The sequence below is a fragment of the Punica granatum genome, chromosome 5 (genome assembly GCF_007655135.1).
Source record: "Punica granatum isolate Tunisia-2019 chromosome 5, ASM765513v2, whole genome shotgun sequence".
In the NCBI taxonomy this organism is placed as follows: Eukaryota; Viridiplantae; Streptophyta; class Magnoliopsida; order Myrtales; family Lythraceae; genus Punica; species Punica granatum.
Genome location: NC_045131.1, coordinates 2,165,093 through 2,181,977, shown reverse-complemented (window position 1 = coordinate 2,181,977; position 16,885 = coordinate 2,165,093). Strand labels below are relative to the sequence as shown.

Genomic DNA, 16,885 nt, shown 5'->3' with positions numbered 1-16,885 from the left:
GGCCATGTTCATTACATGGGATTGCTGCATTGAGGTTCTGGTAGTGTACATTCACGGAGCTGTGTTTTTGAACTAGACGTGAGATAACTTGTTGAGGTAAGAAGCAGACTGACCAATGTGACTGTAACTAGGAGTAAGTCCCAAAAAAGGACGTCAGAGGTAAGACATTGCAGAAGAAGCTGGTGAAATTGGCGGAGTCTTCTTGTCCAGGGCAAAGGAGACTTGAAGCTGGCGGAGTCTTGTTGGCTGGTGAATCCCATTCCACCATTACCATAGAAGCTCCGCGTGGAGAATTTTTGATTGCTGCTGTGTAGTGTTCCGACTTTTCTCCCCGATGGGTGAAGCATTTCAGGATTTTGCCTCATGGTCATGGTTATCGAACGAACTTACGTGTATACTGAATAGTCCCTTCCTTTTTAAATATAAAACATTACGTGTCTGTTTTACGAGTATTCTCACTTGTATCGACTATGGCCGTATTCCCATGAGCCTTACAAGCAATTTCCTAAAGCTTACATTATGGCAGCTCCAAGTGATGGTGAATAAGAATGCAACCTGTTTGGTTCGGTCCCAAGTTAAGCCCACGGTTCGGCCCATTGACTTTCATCGGGTGTACATCGGTGTCTGTTTTCTTGTTCGTGTTTTACTTTTCCTCCCTTCGTCTGCAGTCTGTCTGAGTCAGCTCACGCTGCTCACCTCCTCCCTCACCATGCGGATAAGCCTCCCCTCCCCTCCCCTGTCTCGTCTGCGTTCTAAAACTGAATATATCCACATCTAAGATATTTTGTCGGGAAGCAGACAAAACTCTCAACCTGCGGAGCTCAACGTCCAGCCCCGTTCCCGGATGAAGAATCTCCTCCGACTTCGCCTCTGAACGTGCTCCGGCTGTGATTCACTGAGATCGGTACGATGTCTGTTATAGTGGCGGCTGGTACTCACGTTCTGTGCAGAGAGCTTTATCATCGGGAGCAACAGCAGTTGTTGAGCGGCGGCGGCGGGATCTACTCGTCGTCCGTGCAGCGGAGGTACCTGTGGGTGGATCCTAGGAACGGAGGGCATCGGAATAAGATTGTGAGGAAAGAGTTCAGAGCCGGGGCGTTCTGGTCTGACCTCGCCAGGCCCGAAGCGATCGAGATGGAGCCCATTGACGACTGCGATCAGTTGGACCAGGCTCTTCAGCGCGCGAATGAGCTTTCTCAGCCCATTCTCATCGACTGGTAAAAACTCTTCCTTCCCTCGCCTTGCACTCTCTATGTTCGTCGCGGAGACTGTTCTATATCGTTAATTTAATTTAAGCAAGCATGGAGATTGTGCGTGTTGATTTAATGGAGATGGACCAGTCATGGTGGCGTTTCTTTTTGTATCTGAACATGGAGCACATACGAGCTTGTGATGTAATGGAGATTTGGACCAGAGCAAAGAGTGTTTTCGGTCTCAGGTTGTCATTATTCTTTCTCTACCAACTTCGTATTCCGAGTCGCTGTTGCCTATCGCCCTGGCCAGTCGCTGCTGTTTTTCTCGAGTGTACGGTTTCAACAGTTGGTAAAGCTTGTGATCATACTGGATTAACCTTAACCGGGATTTTTAGACTTGAGCGTAGCAGTTAATCCTATCTTGTGACCATATAATATATTGCTGGTGAACACCTAGTCGAAGTCGCATGGGACTAGTCTAGTTCGTTCATTTTATACTTTGAATTTAATTATTGAATATGGCTGGGGTAGAGCTTTTGGGTGAGGAGCTAGTAACTGGGTAGTAAAGTTTGCTTTCGTTTTGTGTTATTTTTGCCGTACTTTCTTGCAGGATGGCCGCTTGGTGTCGGAAATGCATCTATCTGAAGCCTAAGCTAGAGAAGTTGGCTGCGGAGTATGACAAGAAGTAATCTCCTTACTCTCTCTCCCCTTCTCTCTCTTAACCTGGTAATGTTCCCTGTGGTTCTGCGGGGGTGATTGACTAGGCCCGGCCGTTATGTGTGGGTCATTATACTTGACAACTGATATAATCAGGATACCACCTTTTCCTTTCTCTGACATTTCTAGCCAACAATAGCTTAAACGTAGCGAACTGGTTCTTTAAGTTGGTTTGCTACGTAACCAACCTGTTTATTCGACAGCTTGCCAAAAATAGGTGATCAAATGCACATTGTACTTTCCCATTTGGAGGTGTTGATGCTAGATACCTTTTGCAGTCACTCTTCTGTATATGTGTATTGTTAGTTTGCTGCATATAATCCTGGGTATCAATTTGCTATATTCACTTTGTTATGGACTTTTGCTTCTTTACATGTTAGAATCAAAGTCTATTTCGTGGATGTAAACAAGGTTCCTCGGACCCTGGTGAAGCGTGGAAACATCTCAGTATGTAAACTACGACTTTTGTTTCATTTCATTATGTTCTCGAACACAACTCCTCCGTATGCAAAAAACTTACGTATTTCTCACTTCATGTATTGTCAGAAAATGCCTACGATTCAGGTATGCTTCCAATACGACAAACTTCATATATTCTTCATCAATTGTTCTTCTTGAGTACTGCAGTATATAGTTAACTGCTGCCGTTGCGCTGTAGATATGGAAAGATGGAGAGATGAAAGCAGAGGTAATAGGCGGACATAAGGCATGGCTAGTGATCGAAGAAGTGAGAGAAATGATCGAAAAATTCATCTGAAGTGATTGTATAATTCTTCCCTTCTCCCTCTTTTCCTCTCCTCCAACCTCTCTCTCTCTCTCTCTCTCTCTCTCTCCATGCCTCTATGTATATTGTTCACATCATCTGCTGTTATATGTTTCATCCATCACCGTCATTTCAAAGTCTATTCGGCGGCAACTATCCTTGTACAGGAATTTAGCTCCGTGCTAATTGCGTCGATCAATGCTCATAGGATGTGTAAATTCAGCGACTTTGCGGATCGACGTCTGCTACTTCAATGCTTTTGCAGTCTCTTCTGCTATAATTCTGATGCAGGTAGGTACTGGACCATGTCGAGTGGTAGTTTCTTCCAAAAGCAATCTATTCCATGATGGAATGAATCATATACGGCGTTGTGTCCAAGCTCCTACAGGAGGTATGATATGCTGTCACTCCATCTGTTTGAAGCTTCTGGGCAACAAAAAAAATAAATATGGGGTCCAGGCCCATGTCCTTACACGTCTCGGTGACTTATTATGTGGGTCTCTGGGGATGCTGATCGAACCTTCACGGCATTGAGAGGTGACTAAAGGCCCTGTTTGGTTTCGGAAATTTTTTTAACTCTACTCCACTCTAACTCCACTTATCTTCAATTCAACAACATAATTATTACTTTTTCTTTTTTATTTAATTTTTTTAATCATTCAATTCAATTTTAAATACTAAATTCTCTCAACTATTCATTACTTTTTCACATATTTTCTCATAATTTAACAGTACAATCATTACAAATCAATTAAAATTAAAACTAAAGTCTAAAATCAAATACAACCTAATGTTCCACGAATTACCAAGTCATCTCCACGGTATACATTCCTTAAAACCTTTTGCAGTCAAACTAGAAATATAACATTAATGGTCCCGGTATATCGGTCCTATAGGTATAATCCTATATCCCATAAAATTCAATGTGACGTACTAATGCTTTCATTTGCAAAGTTCATGTGAGCATCAATTGGAGGCAGGATAATTGAAAGTATGGGACCGAGTCCATTACATCATATTGATGGCACTTGATTTATCTGTTGACGAGTATGACCTTGGAGAGGGAAGAGGAGAAGAGGAAACGAAATGGGCATTTTTGTCATTTTCGGGCAAAATGGAGGAATGAATGAGTGCATCGGACTTTAGTAGTCGGTGGAGGTAAAAAATTGAAGTGGATTGGGCTTCTAAGAACCCATCTTCCCCTTAAATGTCCTTTTCCTCCTTTTTTGTTCTGAAAGTCATCTCCTAATATCAGCTCCCGAATGGATGGCTATTAGATTACCGTCGATCCACTTGATAGTAAAGTTGCATGCCAAAATGTACGCCTTAGCATTATCCAATATTTCTCACCATTTTATGGCTTGCACAACAACGTGTCAATTATGCTGTTCGTTACATGTTTCTGTAAAATTCCTCACGCGATTAAATGAATGGAACTTCATAACGAAGATGGGTGTTGCCAAATCTGGGACGTCCTCTCTTCTTTTATTAGTATTATTATTATTATTATTTTCCCGTCTAACGAGGGGAGAACATGCCGCCCAGCCGGGGAACGGTAAGAGTGAAGAAAAGCGGAAATTGGGTTAATTTTTTAAAGACCAATAATAATAATAATAAGTTGGGAGCTTAGGCCCTAATCAATCTTCTTCTTCTTCTTCTTCTTTTTCTGACTCCCTCTAATTCCTCCCGCTTTTGACGATGGGAACTAATTTGTTTAATACCTTCTGCTGCTTTCATCTGCCGAAACCAGAAGGCTAATCCCTATGTTAGTTTACTTACCTTTTCTTCTCGACGAATTAATCCATTATCGTCTAGAAATTATCGAGAAGCTAACTCGATCGTGTTTAGCAAAGAAGGGGGGAAAAAAAACTAAAAGAATAGATGCTTTCATAGTTCAGTGGGAGAAAGAATTCGATTGGGACAATCGGACAGAAGCACTTTTTTCCTCTTGTTAGCAGAGGTAGTTTGGGCTGATTGGAAAAATATTCTGCCAACAGGATTGGGAATTAAAAGCAACTCAATAATTTGAAGACCTTATCTGTGCATGGGACTCGCTTACATCTTTTAGTGGTCACTATTATTTCAAGCGGATGGTCCCACTCTGGGCTGTAATACATACATTCATCAACACGCGAGATCTCTTTCATATTAGAGAATTCCAACTTTCCGAGCTTTCAGTGAGGAATATTGCGCGCGGTGCATAAGTTCAAAACTCGCTAAAAATATTATGTCATCGATATAAAGCGAATGTATGGATGGAGGTCAATTCGACTATGTAAATTATTTTATAAGCACGGAGCTTTTGAAACTGATATGATTTTATGGGAAACCGACGTACTTTGGAGTGTCATTTTCAATGACAGACCAATCAACGAAGTAACCCAGAGTGGAATGAAAACAAATAGTACATCACTAATCATAAAATCAAAGCACTAATTTACAGTAGTAATCTTTATGATGCCTATATATCTAATCAAAACAAGCCACGATTAATTTATGTCAATTCATCGGCGAAATCCATGCTAGATACTGATCATCTTTGGGAAACATTGGTAAATTAGACATTCTCCTCAGCTTCTTCACGAATTACGGTTTAAGAAATAACGGGAAACATGACATAGCCGGTCCCATTCAATCCGATTGGGGATCAAAAACATGCATGCATGCATATTAGGATCCTTCTTCTTTTTTCTTTTTTTTTTTTTGCTTTTCCTGAAGATATTAGGATCCTTCTTATTAGATGAGTGAAGCTCTCTTAATTACTATAATTGAGTTGCATAATTCTAATTATTATTATTTTATTAATGGCTATGCTGTATATGAATTTCACATATCCATCCAGATGAGCTGCCAATGGTCTGTGAGTAGGGAATGGTCGCTGTCCCGAGCTTTGTCTTTTTGGGCCAGAAAACTCTTGAGAGCCTTTTACTACTCTCCTGCGGTGTCCCCATGCTATGGCCAATTGGCCACGCCCACTCCGCTGTCACATTTCTAATTTATTTATTTATTTATTTATTTATTTAAATTTAATAAAATAAAGGGCGCCGATGTCTGTCTGCAGGAGCCAATTAATCACCGACACAGACCAAAGAAAGAAAAAAAAACCACGGATTTGTGGTCTATAAATAAGCAGTGTAGAAGGGGTCCCACTTCCATTTTAACTGTACGGACGGTCCGGACGGACGGACGGTCCAGATCTTCAGATCTAACCCCCCCCCCCCACAAAACCAAATCTTCCAATCTGTCAAAGAAGAACAAAGTCGAAAATCTCATTGACTTCTGTGGATCGGAATTCAGAACCTTAAACTGTTGCATTCAAAACATATACATACATACGTGATTCCTCTTTTCCCCAAAGAGCATACATCCAACCAAAAAAAAAATTCGAGTGTTGAATTTGAACCAAAAAAATGAAAGTATTTAATCGATAAACTAGAAAGTGAATGAGACGGCAATAACTTCATATTGAAATCTAATATTCTGAAGCATAATTGTTGATCCATCGATTTGCAAGGGAGATGTGATGGTTTGCAGATATTGCATATTAACTCAAGTTGCTCCTGCCTTATCTGATTTTCTTCTTTTTTTTTGTTGAGTCTTCTCTGTGATTTTCTTTGACCTAATAAATTGCGATAATACTGAATTTCGCTGACTTGATCGGAGAAAAGAGGGCAGTCAATCCACAATATTATAAAAAACAGCGTGAGACACTTTAAAAAAAAAAGGGACTTGAGATTTGTAATAATCAATCATTTTTTTGAATATAAAAAGTAAGAATTTTTTTTTAATTATAAGATAAGTTAATGAGTCAAGTACAATTAAAAATAATAATGAATGATATAATTTCTATATAAAAATTATAATTTTATATGTCTATATATATATATTGATAAAATTTACGAATGAAAGAATTTTATATTTTAGTGAACTGATTTGAGTTGATTTTAAATTAATTAAAACTCATTGAACTTTTAGGTAATAGGTGATGCACACAAAAAAAATCCAATCTCATATAAAGATTCTAATTATATATACGTATATATATTACACACTTAAGAAAGAAGGAAAGAAGAAAGCGGAGGCACATGTTTCCAGATCTCGAACATCTCCTTAAATTTCACAAACATTAATTAATGAGTGCTTAAGCATAACAATTACTTGGTACTGAAATGAACCCCTTAATTATATTGTCTTATTATGAAATTGGTATATGTAAAGTTAATATAAATGTACATGAGTATAAGCAAGTTACCAATTCTACTATATCAATATTAATATATAAGCTCCAAATTTCGAAGTATCCTAGTTAGTTATAAATCCCTATCGCAATGCATATGTTTATTAGCCAGTCAATATGCAGACCAAGAATATTTGCAAATCTTTGAATAGAATTACGTATGACAAAAACTTTATATAAAATAGTGTTTCGATAAGACCGAATCAATCGGGTGACAATTCTGAATTAACTCTTCAAAGATAATGGTAGACCTACTTCAAATGCATCCCAAGTTGACTCAACAATTTTTAGTGACAATGTGAAACTTGAACTAACAATTGATGTAAGCTCGAATATATATGTATTAAAAAGAAAATTTAGAAAAAATTTAAAAAATTAACTCAGTCTTTTCCTTGTCAGGAACTTATCATAAACATGTGAAAATGATACTATAATAATACTATAACGAAAATGATGAAGCTAATGTCATCCCCTAAGAAATTGAAGTTATTAAGATTTAAAAGAGTTTTTTTTATCCATTAATTTTGTAACCTCCACCTTCCTTCGTGACCTGAACCCGAAGTCGCATGGTAGGGACAATCTGGGAGTTCGACGACAAAATCTATTCTGCCATTTGGCGGTGACCTCAAAATAATAACAATAATAATTTAATTATATAAATTAATAATTATTAGTGGTAATTCAACCAAGAGAAAGAAAAAGAAAAAAGAACAGCTGTTGTTTACTCGGGGTCTCCGCTGCGCCGGTGGCTGTCACCCCGCCGACCAATCAGAACCCGCCAGCGCATCGGTATAAGCGAGAAGTGCGTTGATTCTATTCCTCAGCTTCAGGTGAAGGCGCGTATCGAAATGTGTACGTACTTCAGTACTTTTGGGATTGGGACTTGGGAGGGCCATTGCTGGAATTTTACCGTAACTTTCATGATCCGGTCCCACACGCAAAGCCATTAGTTTAATCTTTGAGCTTATCATTGCGAGTTAATAATAAAAAAATCCTAAACTTTTCGCATTTTTAACGGTTTTGGTATGAATTTTTTTTCTTTAACCAATTACAAATTACTGTTTTGATAACAATATTAGCACACCGTCAATTTTAATTAATTTTAATAGAATTGCTGATGGATACATGACGATACCACGTTACTCACGATAATTAGCTGAGTGGGTTTCACATTTTAAAAAAAATTGGCAATTTTAAAGGATAACAAAAAAGAAAAAAGCCCGAAGTGAGGAGGGGGGTGGCCATAAGTGGAAGCCTCAATGCCGGCCACCTCCCTTCCCCCTCACTGTTGGCTAGCTACCTTTTTCTTCTTTTTCTATTTTTTAAATTTTCAGATTTTTTTTTAAATGCGAGACTCACTAGACCAATTACGATGAGCCCCGTGGCACCGTCAGGTACACCTCAGCAATTTCGGTTAAAATTAGCGGAGATATTGACTGTGTGCTAATATTGTTATCAAATTGATAGTTTGTGATTTAATTAGTTAAAGAAAAATGTTCGCGCTAAAATCGTTAAAATGTGAAAAGTTTTAGATTTTTTTTATTATTAATCCTATTATTAATTATTATAATTCATTCACTTTTATATTCTTTTGATTTTGAAGTGAAGTAAATAACGAAGGTAAAAGATACTAACCTCCCTTGAGATTTTGCTAAATGCCACTTCAACCCATTCTTGACAAAACATGGACACTTCACCCCATCCTTGTCGAAAAATGGACACTCCACCCTATTGACCATATTTGACTTAATAACATAATTCTTATTAAGTACAATCCTTTAAATTTTTCAATTTCATCTTAATTATTATTTCTATTGTTTATTCTTATCCTCGAGATTATGTGTGTCCTCTTTGATTTCGCCGTTTTGAGTTTTTAATTTAATAAATCTATTCACATGGAGGCTCTCGACGATCTAGAGTGCCAGGTGGCCAGTTGCAAGGCCCTACTATAAGGAGCGGGCACCAAATGTTTCGGTATGATTTTCAATATGAACCATAATCGTCGTAAGTTTTTTGGACAAGAATTTATCAAACCATAATTGAAAACTGTATTAGAAGAAAAAAATCCCAAATGAATTGTATTCTATTTCTACTAACAGAACTGAGTCAATTGATAAAATTATAAAGCATAAATAAAATCCTAAACTCCAAATGTCATTGCGATTTAACAATTGATGGATAGTCCACGTGATGAAAAAATAAATGTATAAAATTGAAACATATCCAAATTAGAAAAATACATTAAAAAAATTGAAACATATCCAACAATTCATCAATCTCACCAATTCTTTTCTATGGTGAGATTTCATTTTAAAAAATAAATATATAAAACATTTCCAAATTTGAAAATTTAATTAAAAAAGTAAAAAATAAAAATAAAAAAATTCACAACTCTTCTTCTAAAGTGAAATTTCATTTTTTAGATATTTATTTTTTCATTTTGTGAACATTTATGAATTGTTAAACTGCAATGACATTTGGAGTTTAGGATTTCAAATTATGCTTTATAATTTTATTAATCGGTTTAGTTCGATTAGCAAAAATGGAATACAATTCATTTGGGATTTTTTTTTCCATTCCAATGTGGTTCACTAAATTCTTGTCCAAGAAATTTAAGATGTGCCTACTCCTAGCAGTAGGGTCTTGTGGATGGCCACCCGACACTCTAGATCGTTCAGAGTCTCCATATTAATAGATATATCAGAAACTCAAATGGCAAGATGAAAGTGGAAACACATAATCTTGAGGATAAGAATAAACAAAAGAAAAAAAATTAAGATCAAACTAAAAAGTTGAAAGGATTGAGACTTAATGAGAATTATGTTATTAATTAAAAGATAGTCAATGAAGTGGAGTGTCCATTTTTTGTCAAGAATGGGATGCGGTGTCTATTTTGTCAAGAATGGATTGGAGTTGCATTTAATAAAATCTTAAGGGAAGTTAGTGTCTTTTACTCAAATAAAAAATGTAAAAAAGAAATGAAGAAACCTATGAGAGGCGAGAAAGGCACATGAGCTGAGTTGGGGGTTGACAGTGAAGTGAATGCTCGAGGCTGAAGGGCATTCTCACTTCCCCATTAGCTTGCCGAAATTCCAATATTATCGTTGCCTTGCCTTCACATAAGAGCTTCTGTTGTATATAGATCATGGGATCTACATATTATTAGATTTCAGTTTATCATCCCAATCACCTAGGTCACGAGATACTGGTAAATGGGCTCAACTACAAGACGAAATTCAGTTTTGTGTGATCAAATTTTTTGAAATTTTCTTTTAAAAGTGGAAACTCAATATAATTGTCTCGATAACTAATGTAGTCTTTTGATGTGTTAATATCATGTTATACTTGAGTGAATTGAACCTCGAATTCATTATAATATATGGAATAAGTGGCATTCTTCTTTTTTGTGATATATAAACAATTTGGACTTTCTAAAATGTCAATGTACTTCTTTTTTAGATTACTTTTCTCCTTCCCCTTCTCCCTGCAAAGCTCAGTACCTAACAGTAAAAACTCCAAAATTCGCCCCTTTCACCGACGCGTACTACTTCAATCGGGCCCGCCGAGCGTCACCGCCACCACTACCTGCTAGCTGAGGCTTCCCTCTCTCTTCCAGTGGTGGTGATTGGTTAAGGTGCAGTAGGAAAAGAAGGTGGCACCAGCATTGCATCCAGGCATGCCTAAAGCTCCCCCCGAGATTGATTTCATGGTCGATTTTAAGGTTTTTATTGACATCCCATGCATGCCCAAAGCTCCCCCTTACTAGGTCGACACCTCCGTGACGTCCTCTACGTTTCCGCCCTCTATTTTGTAGTAGAGATGGTGTTCAATGGTGTCTTGGAGGTCGCAATGGCCCTCCCCCTTCCTTCCCATCTTCGATAAGGTGTGTGTGGTGACAGTCTCCCTTCCCCTTCAGTGATTTTACAACGACCATATCCTTGAGTGGCAGCCACAGTGCGCTTGAGATGGTGACTGCAATAGCGCCTTCACCAATCGACCGCGGTTGGTCTTAACTAGCAGTCTTGATTTGCTCGATCCCTTATTGTTCTAATAGTGGTGGCATCATCGCAAGGGCCGTGCACTCTTCTGACTTGACTTGGACCAATCGGCTTCTCCACATTTCCTATCGGTGATGGATTCTTTTCTTGGCCTCCTCATCTCCTCCCAGCGATAGTATCCTCACCTACCTCGACACACGATCGTGCTATCAGACTGCTAGTCTTACCTCCCGCCTGCAAAGATTGACCTTTTGTGGCTCGCTTCCTTTTTTTGTTTTTTGTTTTTTTGCAGGCCTTGGCTCATACTGTGATCACTGGTCTGAACCGATTAAGGAGGTTTTGACTCCCTTGGTTTGATTACTAAGGGCCTTATTGTGATCGCTGGCATGAACCGATCAGGGAGGCATTGAGCTTTCTTGGTTTCATTACTTAGGACCTGAACTGTTAAGAGTTAGGTCGAATGATTATGTCAATTAGTAGTGACTGTTACTAGGATTTTGCGCTCGGATACCGGCTTAAGATACTTTGACTACCCTACTTCGTTATGGAGTAGAGTTTTTCAATGAATTTAGGATGTCCTCCTTGCTAATGACTACTGGGGTTCACGATGAAATATTATTTGCAAGTAGTGATCTGAGCTAACGGTTTCAAGATAGTAAACTACAGATGTATCTGTTCTTCTTTAATATTTTCTTATTTTATCCTTTGTAGTTTGCCCGATGAATAAACCGTTTATTTCCATTCTTGTAATTTTTGATCGAGTATTTTACTTGTATCCGTTTTTACCGTGGATTAATGAATGGATCCACTTGACTGCTTGAGCAAAAAAAAAAAATGTACTTCTTTTTTATATAGGTACAACCGTAAAAGTACTTTTTTTATAGGTAAAACTGTTAATGTACTTAATAATTAACCTTTTTTATAGGTGTTTATTATTATTTACTTGAATAGATAGTACTTAAACAATAAGTAAATGCAATTACCAATGTGGGTTTGTTGAAATGATTACATGTTTGTTTCCTTTAAGCAATGTCTCGGGTTTGAGTTTTTGTGCATATAAAAATTCACGCTATGAGAGTTTTACTCCTTAATGGGCTGATCCGGCTCGACTATAGTATTCGGGGACCCAATTGGACTTCCAAATATCATGGTTCACACAAAAAAAAAAAAAAGGAAATGCAGTTGAGTTTAAATAACATGGGGAATTAATACTCAAGCTGAAAATGCTTGTCCAACCAATACCAATTTGCAAAGAGCAGAACAACAATTAATGTGTGATATTATCTACACCATTTATAGACACTATTTTAAAATTATAAAACCAAAATGGATAATTCGTCAATATCTGAAACTTAGAATCGATAGAAATATTTTCGTAACCGTCAACCTATCAGAAAAATATCATAGTTGCGATCACCAAATTTAACTCGAATCATCATTTTACACCTTTTTTGAAACAGTAGTTCTGCTGTAAAAAATTAATTAAGAAAATGCACTGGTTAGATATCTACCACCACAAAACACTTCCAAACAAGGCGGCAGCAGTGGCACCCCCGTAAATAATGAGAAGGCTAAGGTCAAAGACACGGAACTGTCAAACCCAATAACGAAAACATTTCCCCGAGAGAAAAAAAATGTGACCGGCGTCTTCTTCCGTCCACTCTTCGCTGTTCAACGACACAAACAAACTCATAATCTCACGAGAGATCACTCCCTCTCCTCTCTCCACCCACTCTCTCTCTCTCCACCCACTTTCTCTCTCTAAAACCCATCACACCGTTCACCATTGTCGCCCTTCACACCTCTCACTGGCACCCAGCTCATACTTTCTCTCATTCATTTCTGAGCACTACAGCAGCAGAGCAGTTAGTGTGCCAAGATAGATAGCAGAGGGGAGAGACTGAGGACGACGGCCTCCCCATGGCGGATCCGACCAAGCACCTCCCCCTCGGCGGCGGAGGCCCCTTCCTGTCCGAGCTCAAGACCCTCCTCGGCGCCTCCAGGAGGACCGCCGCCTTCGCCTATGGCTTCATGTTCGCCTTCGTCGCCCTCACCGTCTTCCTCCTCTTCAACCCTTCCCCCAACTCCTCCTCCCCTTGGCTCTCCGGCGTCTTCACCTCCGCTTCCACCGCCGACTCTTACAGATCCCACTTCTCCTCCCTCTTCTCCTACTTCTTCCCCAACTCCTCCTCCTCCTCCTCTCCCCCGTTGCCTCTTGCTCCCAACTTCTTCCCTCCTCCTCCTCGTCCTTCTCCGCCGGACTCTCCACCTAGATCAGCCAACGCCACCGTGTCTCAGCCGCCCCCTGTGAAGAATCATATAGAGGTCCCTGATATTTCCACTGTTTCCCTTACAAATGAGACTTCAAATTCGAACAGCTCCACCCAAGTTTCTCCGAATAGTGCAAGTAAACCTCGAGCTGCAAATCGAACTCCGGCGAATCAGACACGGAGCTCGCCCGGTCCTTCTTCCAGTCCGACTCCTCCTGCGAAGAAGAATGACACCGCAAAAGCTGTTAAAAGCGGCCCTGCCGACAAGGTGATTGCGTCGAATTACACGGCTTCGCTGTCGAAGAGAGATAGCAACAGTAATAAGACTGTCCCGGTTCCTGCCCCTGTTCCGGCAGCTCCGCAGGGGAAGGGAACTGATCGGTTGGAGCCGCTGGAGAAGTGCGACTTCTTCGATGGGCAGTGGGTGATGGACGATTCCTATCCGCTCTATAAGCCCGGGTCATGTTCTCTGATCGATGAGCAGTTCAACTGTGTGCTCAACGGGAGACCTGATAGAGACTATCATAAGTTCAGATGGAAGCCTAAGGGCTGCGATCTCCCAAGGTGCTGCCTTTAGTCTTGCGTTTCTTCGATCTGTCCTCTTAAATTCTATTTTGCTGTGACTTATATCTGATGATCCTGTTCTAAACTGATGCATAGCTGGCGTTTTTGGTTTCGTTTTGGGTTGTGATTGCGTTTGATTTGATCATTCGATGATTAATAAGCAGATTGGATGGAAGTCGCATGCTCGAAATGTTAAGAGGGAAGCGGCTCGTTTTTGTTGGGGATTCATTGAATCGGAATATGTGGGAGTCCCTAGTTTGCATACTGAGAAATTCGGCGAAGGATCGGAAAAACGTCTATGAAGCCAATGGAAGGCAGCACTTCCGTGGTGAAGCTTCCTACTCTTTTATATTTAAGGTAAGGTCTTTGGATTTGATTATCTATGGAAACTGGATTAAACTTCCCTGTTGTGTTTCACAGATTCAGTTAACTGATGTGTTCTTTTTTTGGGCATTAATAGGATTATAATTGCACAGTGGAGTTCTTTGTTTCGCCATTCTTAGTTCGGGAATGGGAAATGCCAGACAAAAATGGAACGAAGAAGGACACTCTCAGGCTTGATCTAGTCGGGAGGTCATGCGATCAATACAAAGGTGCTGATGTTATTGTATTCAACACTGGGCATTGGTGGACTCACGAGAAAACTTCCAAAGGGTATGTCTGGGATTTCGAATGCTATGGCTCTCAGGAAATTGCTGTTCAGATTGCGAAAGTCGTAAGGCTTGATTTGTATCAAATCAGCAAAAACTGAGGATCCATATTGGGATATTGCAGGAAAGATTATTATCAAGAAGGCAGCCACGTCTATAGTGAGCTGAACGTTTTGGAAGCATTTCGGAAAGCTCTAACGACATGGGCTAGATGGGTCGATGCCAATGTTAATCCAATGAAGTCTCTTGTGTTCTTCAGAGGATATTCTGCCTCCCATTTTAGGTATATTTGATTTGAATACTGAGTTTATCTGATGCATCACCCCTTAATTTTGTTCGACGCCATTTCCATCCACGGGATATAGACACAATTTTGCTAATGAGTTCCTTATGAGGGTGTCTGATTGACTGTGCGTTTCTTCGATGACATATTTTTGTTTCTATATAGCTTGTTCTGCCTAGGAGATTTGATCCTGTGAATTTATGGAGCATTTTCGAGATTTACCTTTCTTTACTTAAGTTATGGCAGTTCTCTCATTATTTTCAGGGCAGAAAAGAATCCAATTTGCTAAGCATATGTGAATTAGGAAAGAAAACTTGAGCTTGGTTTATACTTTATATTGCTAGAAACCTTATCGGCATTGTTTGTTTTTTCACTTTCAGTGGTGGGCAGTGGAACTCGGGTGGCCAATGCGACAGCGAGACCCAACCCATCAAGAACGACACTTACCTGCGGGAGTACCCGCCAAAGATGACTGTATTGGAGTCAGTGTTGAAAGGGATGAAGACCCATGTAACGTACCTGAACATCACACTAATGACCGACTATCGGAAGGATGGCCACCCTTCCATTTACCGGAAGCGGCACCTGACGGATGCAGAGAGGAGATCTCCGCTAATGTTTCAAGACTGCAGCCACTGGTGCCTCCCTGGAGTGCCCGATGCGTGGAACGAGATCCTCTATGCCGAGCTGTTGGTAAAGTTGAACCAGAAGGATCAACAACAGCAACAGCAGAAGAGACCATAGTAAGCCCGCCGTGCACATAACATTAAATAGAGGTGATAGTGAAAAAAAAAAAAATCTTTTTCTCCCTTTCAAGTAAATTTGAGCCAAAAAGAAGCATTATTTTGTACCTATATCATCCCATACATAATTTTTTTTTCCTCCTTCCTCTGCTCAGTTTTTGGCATTACAGATGCAGGAATCAAGTATTGTTTGGAAGGGTATCATGTAGGAGAAAATGCATATTGTAGAGAGATTTTTGTATCCAATATATATTTCCTCCATCATTATAATTACTCGACGAGGAAGAAACAATATAATTTTTATTATACGCATTCATCGCGCTTTTCCCACATACTAATAAACTCATGAATTCATTAAAACAAAAAGAAAAGGGTGCGTGAAGGATTAGAGAAAGAACCATTATGGGTGCAAAATTTGATTTGTGATCAACTAGTGGTTCTCATTTTCAAGATGTATTATTAATTATAATTTTGTGATAGTTTGCTCCTCTGATGTAATAAGTCGAAGTTCTGCACCTCTGATAGCTTATTTTTTCGGTGTGAATTTTGGTGGTCGGAAGCTCAATTGGGTCCCCATTAATTCAGTCGATTTGGATCGGTCCATTAAGGGGTAAAATTCTTTTAACGTGAATATTTTGCATTCGCAATTTACTCGAATGCAGAAGTCTGTGGGGGTTAGTAGTAAATGAGCAGGAAAATCCGGCAAGAATGGCGCTGCTGCCTTTTTCTATCAGTGAGGGAACTATAATATGAAAAAAGAAAAAAAGAGGGTTAAATATAATAAAGATGATTGATGATTGGGCCCTTAACTACTTTTGTTTAGTTTGGTTTAATGCCTTTGAACTTTTTCCCCAACTGCATCACATGGGATGCTTGACTGTTAGTCTACTCTCACACAAAAAAAAAAAAAAAAAAGGGAAGAAGGAATGGACAGTCTGATCATAATCTATTAATTAATTAATTGTATTTAATCTAATGATGAATGTAAAGCTAAAAGGTGAACTTGGTAAGTGTCGTCCGATGAATTTATTGGTTCTACCAGTCACTTGGCATTTTGTTGGACTGCCTCTTTCGATGGAATTATTGTTGAATTTTCTACTAGTCGAGTATACATACCAATAGGTATATTAGCAAAAAAGATCAATAATTATTGCATGAAAGGTGCCCGCGTGATCTTACGCCTCTGACTCTTGACAATGATTCCCCCCCTCCCCCCTAAAAGTAGTATTTAGATTGGGATTGGAAGTATTATTATTACTTACATCCTCTCATGCAGTCCTTGCGTGCCGGCCTATTACATTATTGCGGCATGGTCCGATGTAAAAAGTACATGAACTCAAGAGTTTATCGCTTTACAAAGAATATATAATGTATTTTCGTAGCGGTTTAACAGTTCTTCCTTTAATTGACGGCTTGAATTTCAGTTTCCATAAACATACAATTCCTATTACTAAAGACCTTCTAACT

General features: G+C 39.2%; 2 protein-coding genes across 2 annotated transcripts; both read left to right on the top strand.

The window, feature by feature from the left end:
- Positions 1–666: 666 nt before the first annotated feature.
- Positions 667–3,308, top strand: LOC116209699 (thioredoxin-like 3-1, chloroplastic). Its single transcript, XM_031543435.1, has 5 exons — positions 667–1,217; positions 1,804–1,878; positions 2,291–2,357; positions 2,457–2,474; positions 2,569–3,308. Exons 1-5 carry the CDS (start codon positions 910–912, stop codon positions 2,665–2,667), a joined length of 567 nt encoding a protein of 188 aa, XP_031399295.1. The 5' UTR covers positions 667–909; the 3' UTR covers positions 2,668–3,308.
- A 9,259-nt stretch (positions 3,309–12,567) lies between these two features.
- On the top strand, positions 12,568–15,730 carry LOC116208326 (protein trichome birefringence-like). The gene is made up of 5 exons (XM_031541701.1): positions 12,568–13,742; positions 13,907–14,099; positions 14,203–14,396; positions 14,517–14,675; positions 15,056–15,730. The coding sequence occupies exons 1-5, from the start codon at positions 12,829–12,831 to the stop codon at positions 15,417–15,419; spliced, it is 1,824 nt and encodes a 607-aa protein (XP_031397561.1). The 5' UTR covers positions 12,568–12,828; the 3' UTR covers positions 15,420–15,730.
- Positions 15,731–16,885: the final 1,155 nt, after the last annotated feature.